At 40.7% G+C, this 26,219-nt stretch overlaps 1 protein-coding gene across 2 annotated transcripts in view; it reads right to left on the bottom strand.

The window, feature by feature from the left end:
• LOC143296956 (CREB-regulated transcription coactivator 1-like) overlaps window positions 1–25,986 on the bottom strand; it is a 38,394-nt gene extending 12,408 nt beyond the window's left edge. Inside the window, exons 1-8 of one of the 2 annotated variants that reach the window (XM_076609007.1) lie at window positions 25,834–25,986; window positions 25,598–25,708; window positions 25,267–25,401; window positions 23,477–23,541; window positions 9,527–9,636; window positions 7,662–7,776; window positions 4,772–5,108; window positions 825–1,223 (exon numbers count right to left, since the gene is read on the bottom strand). In XM_076609007.1, coding sequence (XP_076465122.1) covers window positions 825–1,223; window positions 4,772–5,108; window positions 7,662–7,776; window positions 9,527–9,636; window positions 23,477–23,541; window positions 25,267–25,401; window positions 25,598–25,708; window positions 25,834–25,986 — 1,425 coding nt within the window. The remainder of the gene's footprint in view (window positions 1–824; window positions 1,224–4,771; window positions 5,109–7,661; window positions 7,777–9,526; window positions 9,637–23,476; window positions 23,542–25,266; window positions 25,402–25,597; window positions 25,709–25,833) is intronic. The other variant, XM_076609008.1, reaches the window with a different exon arrangement.
• Window positions 25,987–26,219: the final 233 nt, after the last annotated feature.

The following is a 26,219-nucleotide window of genomic DNA, read 5'->3' as shown; positions in this document are numbered from 1 at the left end:
GGGCTACAAAGTATTGATCAACATGCAATCATTTCCTTGAGGATGCCAACAGGGCCTGTCAGTGTGTCAAGCACTGCACTTTCATGCTCTAGTTTTTGTAATCGCTCTGCTTGTCAAGTGTTATATATATAATGCGCATATTTCAAAATAAAACTGACTGTGCAGAACATTACAGGAATGCACACAACTCAGTCCAGACAGGTGGCTCAGAAAATAAGGTTCAAGCTCTTTCAGACATAGATCGATTTTCACACACATACATTCCACACACAAAACTAGTGACAGACAAAATAACAGCAGAAGACCACTAGCTTGAGCATCTAACTAAACTAAAGCATGCCAGCCTAGAACAGCTCAAAAATGATTTCAAGTAATTCTACACCATCACAAGCAAATGGGAACACAATAACGAGATTAGCTGAGCTAAAAATGAATTAAAATAAAACACAAAAAGACAATTTAAAAGCACTCTGCCACTCGGGACAATATTAAAACACCAAAGCCATGCATTAAGCTATCTCTGTCTTCATTTTCCCCCCTGCTCTCTGGAAAAGAACAGTTTCACAAAACAAGACTTCCAAACCTGCTCTTCATTTAATTCAGCTGCAACAAGTGGCTCAGGATTTAGTTGATGTTGCCATTATCATAAAACATCCGAATTGGGAATCAAACTTCAAAACAGGGTGCTTCCAAGCAGAGGGAACGTAAGAAAGACTTGAACGGGAAACTTCACCAACAGGAAATAACATGGTTTAACACGGTGACAGAAGAAACAGACGGAGAAGGAAGGGATACGGGGGCAGGGGGAGGGAGACAAAACCCACCTGATCCGAGGCGTGGCAGGCTGTTATGTGCACCTGCGGCACCTGCGCCTGAGGGGGGGAGAGGGCGGCGGTGGGGTGGGGAGGAGACCCCACCAGCTGCCCCCCCTGACCCATGGCCCCCTCCCCCACCCCAAGACCCACCCCCACCCCAGCACCACCCACCACCGAGGGCCCCAGTGCCGCTGCGCCGTTCTTGCTGACCACGCCTTTAGACGCCGACGCCACTGCTGTTGCAGGGAAGTGGTGCTGCTTAGGGGTCTGTTGGTGGTGGTGGTGGGGGTGGTGGTGGTGGGAGGGGTGGTGGTGGTGGTGGATGGGGGAGCGCTGGCGCTTCTGGTGCATGTGTAACATATACTGCTGAGCGATGCGGGGGTCCACAGGCAACCTACTGGGGTCCACCTACAGAGCAAAAGGGCAAGCCACTCACAACACTCAAAACAGAACAATAATAAATTCCACCAGCACAACAACAACAAAACAAAATAAACCAAACCAACACACCAGCACCACAAAACGAAAACAAGAAACAATCAACCTCAAACTTTAAACAACATATTCACACCACGCTTGTTGGGGTATGCAACTGATCAGTGTGTCAATCATGCCTTGTTTCAACAACACCACAGCCACATACATTAGCAAGTTAATACAAACACTGGACCAAAAAAACAAAAACAAAAAACAAACAAAAAACTACTTTTCTCCACCATCTTTAGACATGTATCATGTTAAACTTTGGGGAAAAAAAAATGGAATACAACTTAAAAATACAAAACTGTATGGGCTATAAGGCAATATCCATCCAAGGATGCAACACCTGACTAAAAAAATTAACAGCATTTTTATTCCTTTTTTTTTTTTTTTTTTTTAAATAAAAAAGAGGAGAAAGATTATCTACAAATCATGTTTTGATTCCACAGTGGACTTAACTCTCTCCATACGAACGGCGAAAGAGACGACGTTAACAGCGTTTCACCCCAATTACCATCATCAAAATATTGCAAGCGAAAGGCTCTTATACTGAAGAGGTGAATGTTGACAAAGATACCACAATTCTGACAACGGAAGCTAAAGGTTGGGTCATTCAGACACCCACTGGACATCCGAGGGGTCTGTATAGAGGAGAAGAGAGGACTGGCCGTACTGAGTGAGTTAATTCCCAACAGAGTTATACCTATTACACCTATACACGTACTCAAAGCGGAAGTGGGTTTCATACACTTTGGCAAAAAAAAACAACAAACAAACAAAACAAAAAACAAAAAAACCAAAAAAAACCCACACACACCTTATCCATAAATCATTTTTGATTTACAGTGCACTTAATTCCATACAAGCTGTATTGTATAGCATTGTACCATTGTACTACTCTTCTGTCGAAATAGATTTCTCTGTGTGAAATTCAGGCTGCTCTTCCCAATGACAGCCCATTGTTACAGTGACAGTGCCATCCATTTTGGGTTGGTTTTTTTTCTGCTTGTACATGTGTTTATTTTCCATCAAATTGGGTTTTTCTAGAATATCTTACCAGGACATTACCCATTTTTGCTGTCATGGGTTCTTTTACATGCGCAAGTGCATGCTGTGCACGGGACCTCTGTTTCTTGTCTCATCTGAATGATTAGCATCCAGACCACCACTCAAGGTCTAGTGGAGTGAAGAAATATTTACAAGTGTAGGATTCAAATCAAGCTAAAATTTTCTCATTTCCTAGGTGGATTCGTTACCCCTAGGCCAACACTCCACTGCTCAGAGCCAAAGTAGACTTAACAAAGAATACAGTGACAAAAAGGTGAATTAAAACACACTGGAAAAGAATGCCTTTAATCTTCAGCCTTCTTCAACCTGCCAAATCCCTTATATAAAAACAACAACATTGTTCCCATGCCGACCGTCCAGATAATATATCATTCTTAGTCTAATGCTGAATCCCAGAGATATGTTCATGGCATCAAGTTCTGGTGGTGGTGTGGCTACATACTGAATCTCACCATCGCCTCAGTAATGGTCAAGTTTTGCCTGCTGTAGGGAATGACAAGAACCACTCAGTCTTTTCTCTTTCACTTTCCTAACCAACAATTCATTCATTTATTCCCAGCTTTAAAACAAATTTCTAATGGAATTTCTGATGGTTTTATCTTGTTGGCTTATGCAATCACCGCTTTGTTTTACGTCAATAAAGACACGGTTTTGCTAAAAGACCTCCTAACACGAACAGTAAATGAAGATGGGGAAAGAAAATGTATTGCCAGTATCTTAGCATTGTGAGCACTAAGCAAGCAAGCAAATTCATATTAAAAAAAAAAAAAAAAAAAAAAAAAAAGAAGAAGAAGAAAAAAAAAAAACCCATCTCAACTCCCCTTCCTGGCCCATTCACTTCACACACTATGACCGGGGGGGGGGGGGGAGAGATTCATTTAGTTACCTTACACACACATGATTTACAACCTTCATCAATGCCGTCTACATTATACAATGTCCACGAGATGAACATTAAACTCCAGACGATATTTTTGCAACCTTCCAATCGCCCCTCACCCCCACCCCATCCTCCTCCTCCTGTACGTCTCCCAGGAGACTCATCATCAGTGTCATGAATCATCCTCAAGATCAGTCAGTGTCCTAAACTGTCTCCCAATGGTAAAAAAGTTACATGAAATGTACGCTGGGGGTCCTATGGAAGTGGGGGAATGATATGGGATGTTACAGTTTCAATCCAAGTGACCAACTGCAGCTTCGTCATCACAACTGTCAATATGCTGACCATTTTCAATGTCACTGCATTTCTTCTAATATCAGCATCATAACCTTCACGTATTCGCCCAGATACATAACACAATCCTGACAACACACAAAAAAGCTAACAAAACAACCACAACAACACCATCTGATTATTCAAAAAGTAAATGTCAACAAACAAGGACATACAAATTTAATCTACAAATACTACCCTCTCTTACTACTCAGCAACAAGCAAAGTGCTTAAAGAAGACCCACAAAAAGGACGCTTACAACACTAACCGCAAAACAACACCAACACACCAAAGCTTATTGCCACTCAGTCTGGAAGACAGGCATCAAAACAGCAGAAGCAGTGTCCAAACTCTAATGAAGCCACACACAGTGAAACAGTGCAAAATTACAAACTTTCAGTGAAACAGAATCCTTCCTTCTTTTCCTTCTAATTTGTTGTTGTTTTTTGGTTTGTTTTGTTTTTGCAAAAAATGGTGACTTCGTCAGTGAAATACTATGAGCACTTTGCTTTCCAAATGACTTTTTTCCCCTTTTCTTTTCTGCACATGAGAGGAAGGCAAAGAGACAGAACAAATAGTCTGATGACATTTTCAGTTACAGACCAGAGAAAGAGGGGATGGGAAGACATCTGTGCATCTGTCGGGAGTCTTTTAGTATTATCACCATTACTGCATCCAACAAGCACTCACGTTCACTCGATGGAACGAACCAAGAGACATTCACAAGCAGGGTGTGTGACAAACTTTCTGATGAAAATAAAATTTGTGATAAGCAAAAGTAAGTGAGGTAAAGCAATGATGTATGCAAAGTCAAAACAGAGACAAAATAAGCTTCTATTTAAAAAAAATCTGATTCTGAATCACAACAGAAGGTAATCAACATAAACTTATTACGATATAGACAAACACTCTCACAGTCCTCCCCCTCAACCCCTAGCCCAAAACTTCTTGTCCCTCAAAACTGTGTAGCCATTGGGGCTTTGTACAGAAGAATTGTTCAACAGATTCCTCCAGGTCCATCGGTTGTGTATCAAAATCTGGGTCTCTGCAGAGACTCAAGCAGTGTTCCCCGAAAAACAAAACTCGACAAAATAAAACAAACCCCCTTCTCCTAAAAAATAAAAAAGCCAAAAAAAAACACACAAAAAAATCATGCACGCACACATACACACACCAGCACTACAGCACACTCACCGGTGGAGACAGGGGGGCGTGCATCTGGGTGCCATTGTTGAGCACCAGTGGGGACGGGACGGGCTGCACGTGCCGCCGCCTCTGTGCAGGGGACTGCGAGCTCTGGGGTGGGGGCATGGTCATGTGGTGCGGGGAGGTGGGCGACAGGCTGGAAGGGGAGCTGCCTCCCCCATAGCCCCCGCTCCCACCCCCACCGCTGTTGTCCTCAGCGTCCAGTGGGGTGGTGAGGGGGGAGGGGAAGTGCAGCACTGTCAGGTCGGGGAGGGAGCCTGTGTTGTTGGAGACAGGAATGTGCTGGCCGCCCCCCACCGGGTCCTGCTCCTGGGAGGGGTAGATGCTGCAACAACAACCCCAGGAACCAGTCACCATCATTGTCATCACACAGAAACCAGTCATCAACACTGTCATCACCAAGAAACCTGTCACCACCACTGTCATCACCTAGAAACCAGTCCCCTCCTTTATCGTCACCCAGAAACCAGTCCCCACCATTATCATCACCCAGAAACCAGTCCCCTCCTTTATCATCACCCAGAAACCAGTCACCACCATTATCATCACCCAGAAACCAGTCCCCTCCTTTATCATCACCCAGAAACCAGTCACCACCATTATCATCACCCAGAAACCAGTCCCCTCCTTTATCATCACCTAGAAACCAGTCACCACCATTATCATCACCCAGAAACCAGTCACCACCATTATCATCACCTAGAAACCAGTCACCACCATTATCATCACCCAGAAACCAGTCACCACCATTATCATCACACAGAAACCAGTCACCAACATCATCATCACCTAGAAACCAGTCACCAACATTATCATCACCCAGAAACCAGTCACCACCATTATCATCACCCAGAAACCAGTCCCCTCCTTTATCATCACCTAGAAACCAGTCACCACCATTATCATCACCCAGAAACCAGTCCCCTCCTTTATCGTCACCCAGAAACCAGTCACCACCATTATCATCACCCAGAAACCAGTCCCCTCCTTTATCATCACCTAGAAACCAGTCACCACCATTATCATCACCCAGAAACCAGTCACCACCATTATCATCACACAGAAACCAGTCACCAACATCATCATCACCTAGAAACCAGTCACCACCATTATCATCACCCAGAAACCAGTCACCACCATTATCATCACACAGAAACCAGTCCTTTATCGTCACCCAGAAACCAGTCCCCTCCTTTATCATCACCCAGAAACCAGTCACCACCACTGTCATCACCCAGAAACCAGTCCTTTATTGTCACCCAGAAACCAGTCCCCTCCTTTATCATCACCTAGAAACCAGTCCCCTCCTTTATCGTCACCCAGAAACCAGTCCCCTCCTTTATCATCACCTAGAAACCAGTCACCACCATTATCATCACCCAGAAACAAGTCCCCTCCTTTATCGTCACCTAGAAACCAGTCACCACCATTATCATCACCCAGAAACCAGTCCCCTCCTTTATCGTCACCTAGAAACCAGTCACCACCATTATCATCACCCAGAAACCAGTCACCAACATCATCACCCAGAAACCAGTCACCAACATCATCACCCAGAAACCAGTCCCCACCATTATCATCACCCAGAAACCAGCACCCACCATTATCATCACCCAGAAACCAGTCACCAACATCATCACCCAGAAACCAGTCCCCACCATTATCATCACCCAGAAACCAGTCCCCACCATTATCATCACCCAGAAACCAGCACCCACCATTATCATCACCCAGAAACCAGTCACCAACATCATCATCACCCAGAAACCAGTCACCACATTATCATTACCCAGAAACCAGCACCCACCATTATCATCACCCAGAAACCAGTCCCCACCATTATCATCACCCAGAAACCAGTCACCAACATCATCATCACCCAGAAACCAGTCACCACATTATCATCACCCAGAAACCAGCACCCACCATTATCATCACCCAGAAACCAGCACCCACCATTATCATCACACAGTAACCAACATTATTATCAACTATCAACCAGTTGCCAACACTGTCATCACCCAGAAACCATTGCTACACACATACAGGCAGGCTAAAAGTCTGATACACTAATTTAATTTTTTTTTTTATTAATGTTTCTCCTAGAGATTTTTATCATGCTTCACTGATCCACCCAATGGACATGCAGTGCGTCCTTTCCACTTTTCAAAATGTTATGCATTGATTTATCAGATGCCCTATTTGTAATTCGGTACTCTTTTCATCTTCTTTTTTTTTAAAATCATATCCATTCCCTGTTGCAACAGTAAGCTTTGGAGCAACTGATGTTTTGACACCAAAGAATGCTGTATTGATTTACATCATTTATGAGACTTTCATGTCTTGACAAATTCACTGCATGTGTATTGTGACATTCATATAAAATACTGTTTAAACCAGTCTGCATCATCTGTCATTAAAAATAATTTTGAAATCAGCTGTCAAACGCACCTTGCTGAAATCGGACAACCAAAATGGTGGACTGCATAATATTACTATGTGCTGATTTTAATATATATATAAAACAACAAGTATCCATGATGTAAATAATTAAATACTGTCATTACACTCACAATGCTTCTCAACTGTAATACACGCTACATCCTGAATGTCCATGGAATAGCTTTGGGGACTGATTTTGACTATATATATATATATATAAAGAAGAAAAGATTACCTAGTTGTACCAATGGTATTCAATTCCATCACAAGAATTCAAGGGGTTTTGCTCTTGCTGAGAGGCTGGAGTGAAGCACTGAAAGGTCATTACAAATAAGATGCAGGGCAATACAAAGAATTCAGGGTGAATAAAAAAAACCCCCGAAATCCAGAGTGATGATTTAGGCACTGCTCGTTACATGTGCTTTTAACTGCTTACTTGATGTTGGGAACTTCACAGGACTTAGGTCTGGAGCCGGCTCCCATTTTCTTGGGGTCCCAGTAACCTTTGACCTGTAACGACTCCGGTGAGTCCTCCCCCACCATCTCCATGACTGCAACACACACACACACACACACACATCATCATCATCAAGCTGGCAACTTTTTTTTTTTTTTTTTTTTTAATAATAAATTCTACTGTCACTTAAAAACAAATAAACTTATAATAACAGTTAACACATTTATAGAAGTAGCTGCTCCCAAGCAGATGTTACACTTCTCCTCTTCTTCTTCTGCGTTCGTGGGCTGCAACTCTCATGTTCACTCGCATGTACACGAGTGGGCTTTTATGTGTATGACCGTTTTTACCCCGCCATGGTTAGGCAGTCATACTCCGCTTTCGGGGGGGTGCATGCTGGGCGCCGTCACCGTGATTCGAACCTGGGACCCTCAGATTGAAAGTCCAACGCTTTAACCACACGGCTATTGCGCCCGTCTAGATGTTACACAATCATAATCGGTTTATCATTTGCATGTTACACAATCATGATCAGTTTACCATTTGCAGTCATTTTAATACACAATACTAATACTGACAATACTAGCACTTAAATGCAGTCATATTATTGCTCACCATCGCAAACAGGTGGTTGTACAACCAAAAAGTAGTGCTCTGGAAAGGGAACAATTCCACCTAAAACAGCACACATTGATCTGCATTTCACTGTTCAATCACAATATAGGTTTACACAAGTTTTAAAATTTCCCTGTCTTTATCATGTCTTTCCAGCTTGGACAAACCATAACAAAAACTATAACAACTTGTGTGACACTTCACACAAAAGCACACATTATAAAACAACAGCTGAATTCCTGCAATTAGACGTGTGTAAACTTCATGAGACACAAACACTCATAAAGAACCCAAACAGGATTACTGTATCAACTCATAAAGGTGTCATCTTGACATCATTAGCTCCACCAGTTTTCATACTCGATAGGATATAGCTGTGACATTTTTGTATTTGTATTTCTTTTTATCACAACAGATTTCCCTGTGTGAAATTCGGGCTGCTCTCCCCAGGGAGAGTGCGTTGCTACACTACTGCGCCACCCAGTTTTGGGGGTATTTTTTCCTGCATGCAGTTATATTTGTTTTTCCTATCAAAGTGGATTTTTCTACAGAATTGTGCCAGGAACAACCCTTTTGGGCTCTTTAACGTGCCCTAAGTGCATGCTGCACATGGGACCTCGATTTATCATCTCATCCAAATGACTAGCATCCAGACCACCACTCAAGGTCTAGTGGAGGGGGAGAAAATATCCGCAGCTGAGCTGCAATTTGAACCAGTGCGCTCAGATTCTCTCACTTCCTAGGCGGACGCATTACCTCTAGGCCATCACTCTTGGTTGGCGACTGCATTTTTGTTTGATCATGAATACATGCATCAGTAAAATCAGCATAAGTACACATTCCATATCTGGAGCGATGGCCAAGAGGTAATGCCTCCAACTAGGATGTGAGTGTCCAAAGGTTCGAGTCCCCATTGGTTACGTCCCCCTCCCATGGACCTTCAGTGGTGATCTGGATGCTAGTCATTCGGTAGAAAAGATAAACCCAAGTCCAGTGTGCAGCATGCACTTTACCTATATAAAGAACAAACGGCAATATCTTGATTTAATTTCATGGGTGGCGCTGCCCTGCGCTGCAGCTCTGTCCCCAGGGAGAACAGCCTGAATTACACAGAGAAATCTGTCGTTACAAAAATACAGTATTTCTCCTTCTCTCTGTCTGTCTCTGAGCACAGTGAAAGGCACTACCAGTACACAGCACAAAGGCACGATCAGCACACGGCAGCTTACTGCGTTTGTGTGTGGGAGGGGTGTTGGGGGGGTGGCTGTACTGCTCATTGGTGCCATTGCCAGGTGAGGTGCCCATGGCGCTGGTGTGAAGGGCCGAGTCTGAGTGGGTCCTGAAAACAGCGCCAATACAAACATAAACACTACTGACATCTGTAACACACACATATGCTTTGTATAAATGTAAATTCTGCCACAGCCCAGCTTTCATCTCTTTATCATCAGCAAGAAAGGATACAAGCTTGAAAGTGAATGTGGTGAATAGTATCATTTAATCAGATGACTGCAAATTAAAAACTGAATTAGATTATATCTAAAAAATCAAAAGCTAGCACATGTAACATCGAACAGCAGCAGATAACTGATATGTGATTCCTCAGTGTCAACTATTAAGTCAAAAACAACTCCAAAGATTCTGAAAATAGCACACATACACACACGCACACACACAGACATGCATGCGCACATGCATAGATATATCATTATATCAATATATGTACATACATATCTCTACACACACACGCGCGCACAATTCTTCTTTCTGCTAATGATCAATGATAGGATATATGCTTCATAACTAAATGTAGTGACAGAACTGAAGGCTAGCAAAAACTATTTATCTATTTGACACTTTTGATTAAATTTAATTTCCCCAGTGTTTGTTGAACTCAGATGTACTTGTGAGTGCGCAACTGAAAGATCTTCCTAGCACATTATAGATTCACTGATACACTGATATACACAAACTGGAAGAGAAAAGAGACAGAGAGAGAGAGAGAGAGAGCAAGGGGGGAAGAAAGGAAACATCCTGACAGAGAGGGGAGACAAGACAGAGTAAGAAAGACTGCAAGAGAGGGGGAGAGACAGAGAAAAGAAAGATGGCGGCAGAGAGAGAGAGGGGTGTGTGTGTGTGTGTGTGGGGGGGGGGCGGGGGGGGGGGGGAGGGGCGTGGGTAGAGATAAGTGCAGACACACAGACAAGACAGACATACCGAGCTGCAATACAGAGACAGTGAGACAGAGAGAGACACAGAAACAGAGGGTGGTAGAACCCAAGAGAAAAAGATTAATCAAATGGGAGGGGGGGAGGCTTACTTTTCAAAGTAAAGAAAGGCACCCGTCACAGAGTTAGGAAAAGAAAAAACAAGGCGAGACAGGTAGAAGATGGAGGTAGTCAAATCCACCACAATTTCAATTAACAAAGGTCAACCTCACACAAAACTCTGTGTGTGTGTGTGTGTGTGTGTGTGTGTGTGTGTGTAAGAGAGAGAGAGAGAGGGAGAGAGAGAGAAAGAAAGTGTGTGCGCGAGAGAGAGGGAGAGACAGAGAGAATGTGTGTGCGTGAGAGTGAGAGAGAGAGAGAGAGAGGGGGGGGGGGATGTGTGTGCGCGTGTTCAAGTATGTGCGTGCATGTGTGTATGTGCTGCAAGACATCTGCTAAAAAACAACAACCAACAACAAAAACCCACAAAAAAACCTACAACAGGACAGTTTCAACAATCCAGACATTTGATCTCCTCCACAATATTACTGTGAATTTATGTGACAGTGGTTTCAGAGCAAACTTCATATAGGAAAACATAATAATTCTGGTTCAAAGAAGAAAACCCAAATTTTTTTATGTTCCTTCTATTATAGCATAAAACATTTTCATAAAACATATTTTTATAAAAACTATCCAAGAATCAAGAAATGGAAAAGGAGGCAGAAACACCACGCCAACAAAAACTCACTTTAATCAATCCAGTTTTTATTTTCAGTTTCAAAGCTGACACAAACAATTTTTAAATTCAAATAATAAGAAAAATAATAATGATATTAATTTATTATCCACATAACTTTCTCCCCTGTTCACTTATTGAACCACAGGAATCAGTTTAAACAACCAACAAATTATTCTTTTCCTTTTTTTTGGTGGGTGTGGGAGTGGATGGGAAGTAAATTCTACTTCTTCACATTAACGAAAGCAAAACAAAGAATGAAAAATGTTGAACATGAACATCTTCTCTATCTAAAGTGTTATCATTTTATATTCTTTCATTCATTCACATACAGCCATGCAACCCCCAAATCAGAGATCTATGCATACCTGAGCACTAAACAACCCTAGGTTAATGGAGTTAACAAGCCTAGGTTAACTGGTTATCAGGCCATGGGCATGATCACCACAATATATAAATAAACCATTTCTTCCTAATTAAAATAATTGTAGTTACTTTTAAAATTTTCCCAATAATTCCCAGTAGAAAAATGCAAAGGAGAGTTAAACACTGAGACACACACACACACACACACACATACACAAATATGCGCACACATACACACACACACATATATATATATATATGTACACACAGACAAGCAAGTCAGACTAGACAGACCAACGTAGCAACCAAATAATACAACTGGAGTGAAGAAGTTTATATCAGAGATGGTGGGAAAATAAGAAAGTGAGAAGTAAAATCAAGAAGCTCAAACCAATATCTGTTCAGTTCAGATCAAGATTAATTCATTCATGCCACCATTAATTTGTTTCTTCTTCTATTAATTTCCTTTTCAGACGGCGATGTAAGTGAACTTGGTCATACCACTGGTAATATATGTTATCATAAAATTTACACTACCCATTTGAGGGAGGAGAGGGAGAGAACAGAAGGCAAAAGAAAACGGGGGTGGGGGTGGGGGGTGGGTAGTAGTACAATACAGACACACAGACACAAAAGTGACTGATCACCACCAGGTATATAGCCAGCCACTGGGAAATGGATAAGGATGATAGTATATCTTCCCTTTGCAGGAAAAAAAAAAAAAAAAAAAAAAAAAGTCCTCCACCTGACTCTCGCACACATACTCATATTCACACACTGAACTGTGCATAAGCTGGGAAGAGATTAGCCAGATGACTTATTAAGGATCCCCGCCCCCCAACTCCCAAAATCATGTTTATCAATCAATCACTTGCTGGTGCAACCTTAGCATGTCTCATTCCTACCCTATACAAATTACTAATCCACTCCGGCAGAGAAAATGGAGGTTACTGCAGACAGTGACTCCCCTTCGTCCACTACCTCCCTTGTGTGTGTCACTGAAGTGCCCTCTTTGGTGTTTGAGGAACAACAAGAAAGGTGCAAAGCTGCACCACTCCACCCTCCAGTCACAGTCTCTAAAGCCCATCATGAGAACAAAGAAATAAAGCAGGTGAAGTATCTGAAGCCTTTCATCTTTTACATCATTCCACATGACCTTGCCAGTAACCAAATGAAGCCAAATATCTTTTGTGAGATCAAGTTTTTTGTTGTTGTTGTTGTTGTTGTTTTTATAATAAATTTAATGAGCTGTCTGTAACAATTGATGTTATTCATTACTGTCAATATTCTTATTATTACTATCATCATTATCATCATTCTTATCGTGATCATAGTTCTGGCTCAGTGTCTGTCATTATGTCATTACTTTTTTTTCTTTAAAAAAAAAAATTTTAATTAGAGGAAGGGGAAAAAATTAATATACAGTCTGTATCTTTTTTCATTAACTTGATTAAGTTACCAGCAAGCATCAAGCATCACTGACTTGAAGGTCTACTCTTTTTTTGTTTAGAACTAAGGAGTGAAACTGGCAGTTTTCTTCTTTTTTTTTTTTTTTGCTGCCACATCATCTGCACCATTTCAGCGGCATTACTCCCACGCTGCTCATTAAGATTCCCTCAAACCCAGGTTTGTCCGTCACAGTACCAGCGTCGGCAATCCGCAGGGAGCCATTGATTCTAGGTCGCCAGGAGGCCACACACCAGAGGAGACCCTGCACAGCTGCTGAGTCACTTCGGTGTTGTTCAGTGGTGCCTGTTCTGATTTAACATACTTAAGACACCACCTATGAAGCCCCCTACTAATGACAATAATGGCTTAGTCACGGAGCCAGACTGAGTGAGCGTCCCTCCCAGAGTGGAGACTGCCACCAAATCCCTCAAACAACAGCCCCCTCATGAATCTGCCGACACTGGAGACATTGACAGGACTCGCCCCAAGCACGGAAGTGGACGGGCATCGAACTGAGTTCACCATGAGAGCAGGGCATGAAAGGCCACAGACTTTGAGACTGTTTTGTTTATACTGATGACGATGGAGGAGGAGGATGACGACGATGGCGAAGTTGCTATGGAGGTCCATTTTGGTTTGGGACTGCGTGACAAGGCTGTACTCTATGCTTCCTGTCATAATAATATACCGGCGTTAACCAGGCCCAAGAGATACAGACACTTGCCATGTTGGTCAGGTAATTAGAGCAACACACCCAAAGACGCATCCTTGAAGTGGATGACACTTGACTGTGTGGTCCCAGTCTCCCCATTTCAGCCCACAGCACACTTAACTCTGGGTAGGAGCCGGCCACATGCTGAAAAACCCACCTCCACTAGGATTCGAACCCGCGTCCTCCCAGCCAACAGTCTGTGATGCTAACCATTTTGCCATGGTGGCTGGTTCCAGTTTTCTTCTTTACTATTTAACTAATTTTCAGTTTTGTTATATATTATATGTGATGAAATGTTATGTAAAAAATAAAGGAATAAATAAATAAAATAAAAAGGCAACAAGACTTCTATTTTTTAAATACAAACTCTGTTGTCCTTCGAAACAACTGAAAGAGGATTTTCTAAAAAGAAAATAACAGTAGTTGAATTTGTAGTTGTACAACTGAGCAGTATCACCAGCAGTGATAAAAATAGTAACAGTAATAATAATAGCAATTATTATAATTGATGTGTTGGACTGAAGGTTCCAGGTTCAAATACGTCATGGCACGTGGTGGGTATAGGTCAACAGATGTGCAGACCTGCTAGTGCCTGTGCCCCCTTCATGTGTATATGCATGCAGAAGATAAAATACACATGTTAATAATCCCGTAATCCATGTCAGTGTTCAGTGGCCCCGCACCCCCATCCCACCCCCTGAAAATGGGAGTAGGACTGCCTACACCAGTACATGGCTGGGATAAATAAAAAGGGAAAAAAAAACAAAAAAAAAAAAACACACACACACAAAAAAAAAAAAAAGAAAAGAAAAAAAAACGTCCATACCCATAAAAGCCCACTATGTATATCGAATGAACGTGGGAGTCGCAGCCAATGAATGAAGAAAAAGAAAATTTACTGAGAAGTGTTTTATTCAAAAATATATATTATCTAAGCCTATCAAACTATTATAATAGTTCTAATTACACACCAATTGTGTACTGGATAGCTCTGTATTTGTTGCAACAGCAGAATATGAAGAGACAGGGTAACCACCAGTATAACCAAAAGAAGAAAACTGACAGACAGATCATAGCAATATGAAGAAGTGAAGCTGCTGATGTTATCGTTTACAGCTGCACAGCTTGACTGAAAACCACTGAGCATTCAATACACTTTGTTGAAATTCATGCAAAAGGAGGGCATCACATCTGTGTCGGCAGTGCTTTATCCATATTATATGTTTATCCATGACAAAAGCTTACTGATGAACATGCGCATCTCCACAAGAGAAATACTTAGCTATAAATAATCTGAATGCAGTGAAACACTTGAGATGTTATGTCAATACGACAAGCAAATGGTCTTCAGTTAATCATACATTGATACAATCAGTGGCGGTTTGTTCCATGTCATTCTCCCCATACCCATATACCCAGCTTATTTTGTCAACCCCGCCCTCAACCCCCAAAACTGCTTTAACTTTCTAAAAATTACCAATCACATGTCATGATACGTGTCAGTGATGTATACTGAGGAAATATTAATACAATGGCGAATGCTGTTATTCTATCCTTTCAACAAATGTGTAAATACACAATATACAATGCAACTGCAAGATTTAATGAACATATGAAGCTCCTCATGCACAGGCTTGCCAGCTGAAAATGGGTTTTGTCAGTGTCATGGAACATTCACAATCCAATGACGAGTTTTATGCAACCAGAAAGAATGAAGTCACAGAATTAGAGAGAGAGAGAGAGAGAGAGAGAGAGAGAGAGAGAGAGAGGAAGAAGAAAATGGGTCACTGGTCAACAGGTGTACCACAGGTAAATTTCAGAAAAAAAAAAAAAAAGTCAGAAATTTACATCAGCCCAGAATTATCTTGGAATGTAAGGGGTGAGGGAGTGGAAAAGGCAGTTTGGGGAAGAAAACTGGACCCTTCACATTACAGGCCATAACTTTGAACACAATGTACAGTTTTTCAGTCACACAATACACTGGATAGAGGAGGTGTGGATGGGGGGTAGTGCTTTGAACAAAGGCCAGAGGGAAAGTTCCAGAGGACCTTGAAAGTTCCAGAGAATCTTTTATCAGGGTTGCACATCCATAATTATTATTTAAACCTTTTTTTTCTCTTTTTTTTTTTAAACCACTGTTCACTTGCTCTTGGGAGAAGAGCGTAGGGCACCTTGCTTTGATCTGAAAAGAATTTGAAGCTTTTGTGAAATGTAACCAAATTAAACTGTGAGTTTTGCATAGAATTTTTGGTGTCCAGAACAGGACTTTTAAAAAACTGACACCTGTTCTTAACAGTTCACTTCCTGTATGTAATGTGCAACCCTGCTTCAGAGGACACCAACAGGATGTACTGTACGGCTGTAAACAGCGTCGGCTTACCTATAAAGGCGGGATCTATGGCGGCAACACACTGGGTGACCCAACATCTGTCTGAAGTCACAACACTTCCAACAAGACTTTTACACACAATGTGGACATCAGGACGCCAATCTAACCCAGCCCATTAACAACTTTTAAATGTCATCATATGGATGTTCCTTAATTTACTGGGGACAACAGTAACTAATAAGTCTGCAGTAAACTTCATCTTTCAGTTTCAATAAACTTGAGGCGCGTTTCTTATTCTCTGCAGTAACCTTTATCTTTCAGTTTCAATAAACTTGAGGCGCATTTCTTATCCTCTAAATAATGTTTAAACGTTATCATATCAACGTTCATTAAATTACTGGAGTAATCTCCATCCTTCAGTATATAAATCTGAGACACATTTCTTATTCATGACCACGCTCGCCATGCTAGTGATGAGACAGCGAGTGCTGAGGGCAAGAAATACATCTGCAAAGAAACAGGCTCAAGAGGGGAAGTAGATTTTATCTTCACCTCACCGAAAAATGTTCTTAAGAGTCTGAATAGTACTACACCTTGACCTGTGAGAACCTCACCACTCATGCCGCTTGGAAAAAAGAAACACACCTTCCTAGCATATCTTGCGAGAACCTCACCTAACTAACATGAAAGAAACACACCACTGTTAACACTAAAAAAAATTATATGAAGACAATTCGGGTAGGAGTAGAGGGTATGGGAGAAGGAGATCGTGGATCAAGAAAGACAAGAGGTGTGAAGAAAGGAAGTACAGGCTAGACAGACAGGATAACAGAGGTCAGAATTCCCTTCAATTTTCATTAATTTACTACTACTGCACAAGAGATACAATTCTGTGTCATTTAAAAATTTTTTTTAACATGTCTACATAGTACATTATTAGTATTTTCCATTCTCCACATTTACAAAATGTATGTTACAAATGTACCATAACAACAAATGCAAGGCATGCAAATTATATTGCATTCACTGATGGTGGTGATGAAACAATGAGCCCAACAACCGCAGCATACATGAGAATGATCCTTCTCTTATCACAATCTAGGCCTTCAGACAGCAGCAAATGGCAAATCTCTATTTCAGTCAAGAATTCTCAGTCAATGACGTACTGAAAGACACAAACCCAGCAAATCCTGGATCATGTAAATGTCGGTTTGATTCTATGTGCCTAAGCCTCTAAACTAACAATGTTAATTTAAAAAAAAAAATTATTACAGCAGACAATTTTACAAACTTGTCCATGGACAAGACTAGTCACACAGACTTTTTTTTGGACAAAATGCAGAGGAAGGTGGGGGTGAGGGGGGAGGGGGTGGACAAAAATATAATCAATAACAACATAAACAAAGGTGAACATTTCTTTGTTTCATCTCTTCTAGAGCTCAAAATGGTACTTTGTCCTGTTTCTGTAAACAAGTATCCTTTCTCCATTTTATACCCTTGTAAGTTAAAATTACTAAACTAAAATGTTTTAGATGAGCAAGAGGAGTAGTGGACATCATTCTGATCCAAATAAAAAGCATTCATCAGTTTTATGTGTTTTAATCACATTAAGACCCCTCCTACCCTTTATCAGTTTTCAGAAATTTCACTATTTTATCACTCACACACATTCACATACCATTATTTCCAGCCTATAAGTATAAGGCACAACTTAACTCTACCCCTGCATCTTATCAACTGCACACACCCAATCTGTGTCTGAAATGTTAATTCTCCCCATCACTTGATACCAACTTGCACAACGAAATCATACAATCATACTGAATAGCAACAATTACATGCTGAAGTCTTTGTGCCATTCAGTTCAACATTGCTGATGTTCACCACCTAACTGAAACAAATCCCATATGACGTCAAATTTAAAAATATGAACAGGATTGCATTCACCTTGATGGCATGAAAAATAGCAGCATCTGAGTTGGTGCTTTCAAAAAGGAGAAACCAGAAAAGTGAACTGACAGCCTTCAGATCTTTTCAAACATACAAAGCATGGACTGGAAGCAGGACTAGCACATCGGGTTCTGTTTTAACAAGTTAATGCACTGGGGCTTGATGGTGCAAGTTTGACTGAAGGCTTCAGAATGGTAACAACTGTACAAATTGTACCAGCTGATGAAAAAGAAGATAACAGAGCAGACAAAGACAATAAAGGAGCCTAGTCAACAAACAGACGAAAACAACTCTAATTCTGATCCAGTTCACGAAGATGACATCACTAGTCAAAAAAGGACGTCAAAAGAGCCATTTAGCAATCAATCTGGAAAACTTTCACTTCTTGTGATTTTGGTAGATGCATGTCCAAAATAACTTTTCCCTATAAATTCAAGGGGTGCACCTTATGTGCTGCATTGCCTCATGGGCCAGAAATTACAGTACTCAGGACTGATAAATGTTCATGATGATGTGATGACTGTAAGTTGAACATAAGTCTACACACAGGTTAAGAATAGCTCAACATCCACTCCCTTTTCTTCCTTCTATTTTTTTTTTTCTTTCCTTATTCTGTTTTAGATGTCAATGATACCGACAATGCATACAATTTACATTTACACTCAAGATGACCCGGCCTTGACAGCTACGTTTGACAAGAGCGGTTCATGCCCATACCCCATGATCATGCAGTCCCTTCACCGTGTCTACGATGAAGCAAAACTCACCGCGATAGGGATACTCCATTAAGATACTGATACCTCCTGTACAGGGCAAAATACCACACCAAATCACACACCTCAACAAAAAATAAACTGAAAAATGAATAAAATGAACAAATGGAGAGCAGGACAGCTGCAGGCAATGTGCATGCACCCCAATATGAAGAATTCAGATTTCAGTTACAAAGGTTTGACAGTAAAGTGCAGTAAAAAAAACAAAAAAAAAAACAACAACAAAAAACCAAACAAACAAAAAAAAAAGAAGAAGAAAAACCAAGAGTAAATAAACAAATAAAACCCAAAGCAAAAGTCAACCAGAATACATTAACAATGCAACTGCACATTCATATCTGTTCAAACACCCTTCTTTAAGGTAAAAAAGTATTATTCACGATGCAACCAATATTCGAACTGGAGCAAAAGCCGCAAGGGTAAAATCTCTCATCACACGATTATTTATATAACTAAAATGAATACGGATCATTTCAAAACTTTAAGGGTTCTTGGAATACTTCATTCCAGCCCACAGCAATCAATGGTAAATTTAATCATTGCCTTATGTTACAGATGAACACCAGGTACAGTTTCAAGCCTTGCTTGTCAATATCTTTTCAATCACACTTATTTCTGACAGTTCAGACTATGCAGTAGCCCTTAATGAAAACATTTCCATGAACCAAAAATCCACTATCACATCAAATCAATTCAAACCTGGAAAAAAATAGATGAAACCAATGCCGAGTCGTTCTTAATCAAACATCTGAACCCAGGGTATGCCTCTGGCGCCACCTGTGTGTGTGCGTGTGTGTGCGCGCGCGCACATGCACGCACTTTCATGTGTATACATGTGCATTATGATACTTATTTCAAAGGCTACTTTGTCAGTTCACTGCATTCACACTTTTATCAGCCACTAATCTCTCATATATTTTCTTCAGTTTCTCTCGTTCCCCATCACCCACCATTTCAATATCCCCCAGTAGCTGCCCCCCTTAGCTCCCAGCCCCCACCAACCCTTCCTTTTCCCCTCCTTTTCCTGGGGCCCTACTGCTTCCTTATCCGCACTATGTAATGTAAAGCACTTTACACATGTGCATGGCACTGACAATTTCTGGAATTGGAAAGCAACAAAAGCAAATGCCAGCCGTGGCAGAATGGCACTGAGCATGAGAAACCACATGCCCATAAATCAAATTACTGGGTAATTGGAGTGGACTCCAGGCATGAATAATACTTGGATCTGTATTATTAATGTGTTCTTTCTTAGCCATCTTAACAATTAGTGCATTATTGCTTCTAAAGAGCTGTACATAAAGCTGTAGAGTGTACTGGAGACTACATGTTCAGACTTAGGACCATTGTGGGTGGCGTGTCCAGTGATTACAGGATAGAAATGCATAATATGAAGTGGTTTTTTTTGTTGTTGTTTTTTTAAATTGGCAGACATAAAGTGATGTAATACACAATAACCTATTGACAACAGCAATTTTCAAGCACCATGCCAAGAAATTCTGTGGCTTCGGAACCCTGTCAAACCCACTCACACCAACATGCATGCATATAATAAAATGATATATATTATACATGTTCCCCTTTCAGTTTCATGTAAACTTGTCTACACGCCGCTCACTCATACACGTGAGCTCATACTGACACATGCGCAAAGGATGCAATCATGGAGAGAAAAAATACATAGGGAAATCAGTGAAAGGATAAGGGCTGAGGGGCATAGGAGATGAAGAGTATTGTCTGTGGAGATCTTCCTCCACCACAGTGTTGGGTCCTTCACTTTTTTTCTGGAAAAGTTATCACTGGAATTTCAGCTCCTGGCCAAAATGTTTTCAGCATTCCATGCATTACTTCATACACATGGACAATGAAAACACAGGGTATATTACACAGACTCACTTTGTTTACATATGAGAGCCAAAAACTTATATAAATAATAAAAACAAACTTGTGGGACAAAAACTATCTTGATCATATTTCAGCACAAATGATTATCACACAAACAGTATACTATAACCTATGATGAGAGAATGAGGGGGTAAAAACAAACAAAAAACCCCCCTTGTTTCATTCTTATAACCTTTTTCTTATAAATTTTCATTTCCATCTCACATCTACATACTCCATTCTTCTCCATCCATGCACACAAAATCCATCAAAATGAACCAGTGACTCAAGGCATGAAATCCATGCTCATCTGGTGATCAAGATAATACTTAGTGTGAACTGTGAAGTGGGATTTTTCTTTTATCATGCAGATTAACTGGAGCAAACGCCAACTCGCCCAATCTCCCTGGACAGGATTTATGATCTAATCAGAAACTGAGAATGTATTTTCTAAACCTTTCTTTTTCTTTTCTTTTTTTTTGCAAGCAGCAGCAATATCATATATGCTAATATCAACCAGTATTCACCAGGCTGGGGAACTGTCCAGAAGAGTTTCCTCTGAAAATCGGCCTTAGGCCCCTGTGTGGGTGCAGGGGCAATGCCCTGTTGGAGGGTCCAGGGGGACAATGAAATTGAAATTAGTGGATTTTAAGAGGTTTGTGGGGCCTCTCCCAAAAGCTAAAACAATAATTCACAGAAATGGACTTGAAACGGACAGGACAAAAATAAAACGTACTTGTCAATTTTTTTTTCCACTCAAATTTTTTCTCTGCCTCGGAAATCAACTGCTCTTCCACTGAAAATAGCGGATCCACTGAGCGTTCCCCAGCCTGTTTCACTGTTCATATGAACAATAGCTCTAGTCTATCACAATCAGACGTTGTCAATCTCTGTAATTTTCAGCTCGAGAGAATCTTAAAAATTGACCCTGGTCAATTTGGTCTTGAGGGAAGCGGATGTCAAATCTGATAAATCATTTTATATATCCTATTCCAGTCAGTCTACTTGAAAATATTACTCACTGCACCTGTGGCAGCAGAGTGTCTAGTATATATCTCCCTTTTTTCTTTCTTTTTTTGAAAGCATGTGTGTGTGTGCTCTGTGTGTGTGTGTGTGTGTGTGTGTGTGTGTGTGAGAGAGAGAGACTGACATAGCTTTAACTGAGGCCACCAGCCCATCACAAAAGGGAAGGGGTAGAGAGGGGGTGCAGGAGGGTAGGGGGCGCGGGATACAATGGGGAAAATCAACATGCAGAAACAATACATATTTCACTCATCCAAAATAGCCTATACTGTACATGTGTAATCAAAAAATGAATGAAAAGGAAGGGTCAGTAAATACATAGCATGTTCGTGCTCAACATATTGACAATTATACCAAGTGATTCACTATATAAATTCTCTGTGTATGTGTGTGTGTGACTGTGTGTGTGTGTGTGTGTGTGTGTGTGTGTGTGTGTGAGAGAGAGAGAGAGAGAGAGAGAGAGAGAGAGAGTGTGTTGCACATGCTTTTGTCACATTTTTGTGGAACAGACTGTTCAACAAAAATCCATGCCGACATTTGTGAAGTTGTGTTTCAAGACATGCAATTTCGGTAGAAAAATACCAACAATCTAAAACAAGAGCCACTAAAACTACTTGTGTACCAGTAAAAAAAATGAAGATCAACTTTCAACTTTAACACACAGCTTATTATAGTTATATGCAACAAAAAAACAAGAGACAAAAGCCAAAACTTGTACAGAGACAAGCAAAATAAAAGTAAACAGACTGTCACATGCAATATTCAAGAGGTTCTTCACTGATTCATGACTTGAGCAACAGAAGTTTGAGGTGTCCTGCTGAATATTATCGCTATCACTGTGAGCAACAGTGTTATCACTTAAAATAAAACATTAAAGGCCTAAATCAAAGTAAAAAGAAACTTGAAAAAGTGAATTCTGGAAAGATTAGCAGGAGTTATCTAAGAAGGATTGTGGGGAGGAGGTGAGGTGGGACGATGGGAGGAGGTGAGGGTTGAAGTGGGGAGGAAGGGAGAAGGAGAGAGAGAGACCTCAGGATCAAGCAATGAGACTCTGAAAGAAACAGCAGAATTTCATGATATGGGCATGCTTTCCTGGTTGTTTGATGCTAGGTTTTCACTGGGTTTTTGTTTGTTTTTTCCATTGGTTTTTAACATTGTCCAATTCCTTCTCAGCCGACAAAAAACAAAACCAACCCCCCCCCCCAAAAAAACACAAAACAAACAAAAACAAAACAAAAACAAGCAGGACATGTTCTGTACCAACATCTGGCCAGAATCTAAAACATGATTCTTGTGTTTTGGAACCCGATATTTATGACATTGAAAATCAAAATAAGATTTTCAACAATGTTTTATTTTATGCCTTAAAAAACAAAAAGTAAAAAAGTATAGCAACAAATTCACTCTTAGTCATTATGTTCACTCTCCCCTCTTACCCCATACTGACATTAAGTTACTGAAACTGAAAGCAACAAACATTTTGTTCAATTATTTTTTTTCAAGAAATATATACGGCTTCATACATGCATTACAGTGTGTCATCAACAGATGAACAATCAAATACACGCTTAGCTCTGATGCTCACTTATTCAGATTATTGTAGACACTGAAAGATACATGTACATAATATGAATATACTGGACAAATGACACACATGACACACTGATTAAGGAGGGATACAGTAAAAACAAAACACAACCACCACCAACTTACAAAAAAAAGAAATAAAAAATAAATCAAAATGTACCTGCGCCAGCTGGTGTCTGGTGGAGGGGACAAGTAGGTAGCTGATCCATATGGAGAGCAGTCCACCTGTGATCTTAGTTAAGGCTCGAACTCCAGACAGCAACTTTCTGGTTTCTCTCTGTCATATAGTCACACTTGTCACCTTTTACTAAGATGACTAATCATGACAAAAAAACAAATTTCTGATGTAATTATGTTTAATATGATGACCCAACAGTGCAGACTACTGCTGGGGTCTGATTCATGTACTGTGCAAATAGTGAAATAGAACATTTCATTTCTTGAAAAGTTGAATCAGTGAATACCTGCATTTTTATAATATTTAAAGTGAATGGCCAGAACAAATGAGAACAAAGGGAAAAATTATCTATGGATCAAAAAATAAAATAAAATAAAATAAAATAAATAAAAAAATAAAAATAAAGGAAATGCATCTGATACGTTATTGTAATTATTCTCACCCACAGGTTTTAGCACAAAGGGCTATCTGACCTATAAAGGGCCATTTGACCTATTTATGGAAAAAAAAAGAAAAAAAAAGGTTACTATGAACATTCATGGGAGAGAGGAAATTTATACCAATCTATCTTGCTCTACCACACTGGCAACTTACCAGAGTCCCAGGATATTTGTGAGCTCATTTCCACTTGATCCATCTCTCCCTCTCATATCATGATTTCATGTCCTGTTGTCTAACAGTTTTCATACATCTCTCCTACTCTCCCCTACTCTTTTAACAGTGTGTGCATGCGTGTGTGGGTATCATAACTCATGTACATGAGGTGTATGTATACACACGCACACACACACACACATATATATATATATATATATTGTGTGTGTGTGTGCATCTGTATGTGTGTGCACGTGTGAGCATGCACAAGTGTGTATATGAGCATATATTATGAGAGAGAGAGAGAGAGAGAAGGGTACAAGACACAACAATAATATTCATGAACGAGGGTTGAATATAAGCTGCTTTTTAACATGATGTACAAATTAAATATAAAAACCCCAGAAAATTTAGGGGAATGCGAAACTATGAAAGAGAGAGACTCAGATTGAGGAAGTGAGAGAAAGGGAGTAACTGTATCTGTAATTGTGTTCCAACTGTTCAAGACAGTGGATAGTACAGGTTTTTCGGTACAGTTTCATATAATTGTATCAAAACAAAAAAGAAAAAAGTGACAACTAAATTAAGGCTGTACTGCTGAAAGATGTTACCTACAGTGGTCAGCATCAGTATGATGCATAACACTGTTTTGGGTAAGCACTGAAGCAACTTCCTTGTTTTGGTTTTATCTTTCTGACCCAATTTCTGCATATTACAGCAATATCATCAAAACAACCCTCAGTATTTGATCTTATCTACATCTTTCCCAAATGGATAGTTAATTCTCTTCATCAGAATATTTGTGTCTGTTGAGAAATGCCATAAAAAAAGAATATCATATTTCGTATTCACCTTTGCTATGGCATTTTATCTTCTTTTATACTGCTTTATGTTTACACTGCTTTACTAGCATTGTGGCTTTACCCCTCACTTTGCCCATCAAAACATCCAATACACAGCAACATCTGTTGCAGTCGAAACACACAATGTTTGCTGGGAGCTACTGACAATATGCTGCCATGTGGCCACACATCACAGAAGACCTTGCACTATTGCTGGTGTAAAGACCAAGTGGGGTATCCGCACTGCGAAAAACTAAAGCACTGTTGCATTCCATTCCCGATATGTTCTAAAAGAAAATCCTACTTTGGACTAAAGACATGCTTCAAAAAGGATACACGTTTGTCTGAAGGAAAAGGCCTCTGTCTGTGTGCTCCCCCTCCAATCTGCCGCTGTCTGTCCGCACGAGAATGAATGCGCTCGGCGATGTTTGGTCTCCCTTGTTTAATATCCTCTAAATGCTGTAAGGCAGTCTGCACAAAAACAACAACACACCCTAATTTGCATGGTACTGTATCATGTCGAGTGGGTCAAGGGACGTTTTAATGAAATGTCGACTCGAGATGGTTAGATTATGACAGTGCCAAAGGGGTTTGACACGACGCCATGTTTTGATTGTGTGCGAGACGATCGCGAGAATTGGGGCAAAGCCACGCGCGGCCTCCTCACCTGTAAATCGATGCCCTGGCTCGTACCAATCTGGTTGACGTTCGGTAATGATCCTCCTCTGTAGGCACCAAGGGTGGGAGAGATCGGCAGGTGTTGTTTGGCATACACGGCCTGGAATGCAGAGAAATAAAACCCAGCGACAATACAAGAGTTGCCTACCCTGTGAGATGAGAGACCCGATGCGGATGCATCTGCGATGCTAATGGAAAGAACATTTTCTGAAAAATAGCTCTTACCGTTCGAGTCGCATTGTTCACTTCTTTCATAATAGCCTCAAAGGCTGCCGTTTCTTCCGCCTGCTTTTGATTGTGCAGTGCTATTTTTTCGCTGAACTTCCGAGGGTTCGCCATGATGGCTGAAAACGACAAGCTTGTTATGATTTTGGCCATGCAGGGGTCGCAAAAGCTACTGGCCCAATCAGAATGCACAAGTGTGTCATGTGATAGTGGTAGATGGCAGCACTGCACTCGCGAGCAGACATGTGCCGCAACACATCAAAGAAAAATTGTGCGAAGGATTGGACACGGTCCCTTGGATTTTACTCATTTTTAAAGGCAGAATAGTGTGCTTTCAGTGTTATCTGATTAAAAGCTGATGTTTTAATGTCGAATTTATTCTTTGA

Source organism: Babylonia areolata, chromosome 22 (genome assembly GCF_041734735.1).
Source record: "Babylonia areolata isolate BAREFJ2019XMU chromosome 22, ASM4173473v1, whole genome shotgun sequence".
Taxonomy (NCBI): Eukaryota; Metazoa; Mollusca; class Gastropoda; order Neogastropoda; family Buccinidae; genus Babylonia; species Babylonia areolata.
Note: the sequence above shows the minus strand (reverse complement) of the source record. Positions and strands in the feature narration are given on the sequence as shown.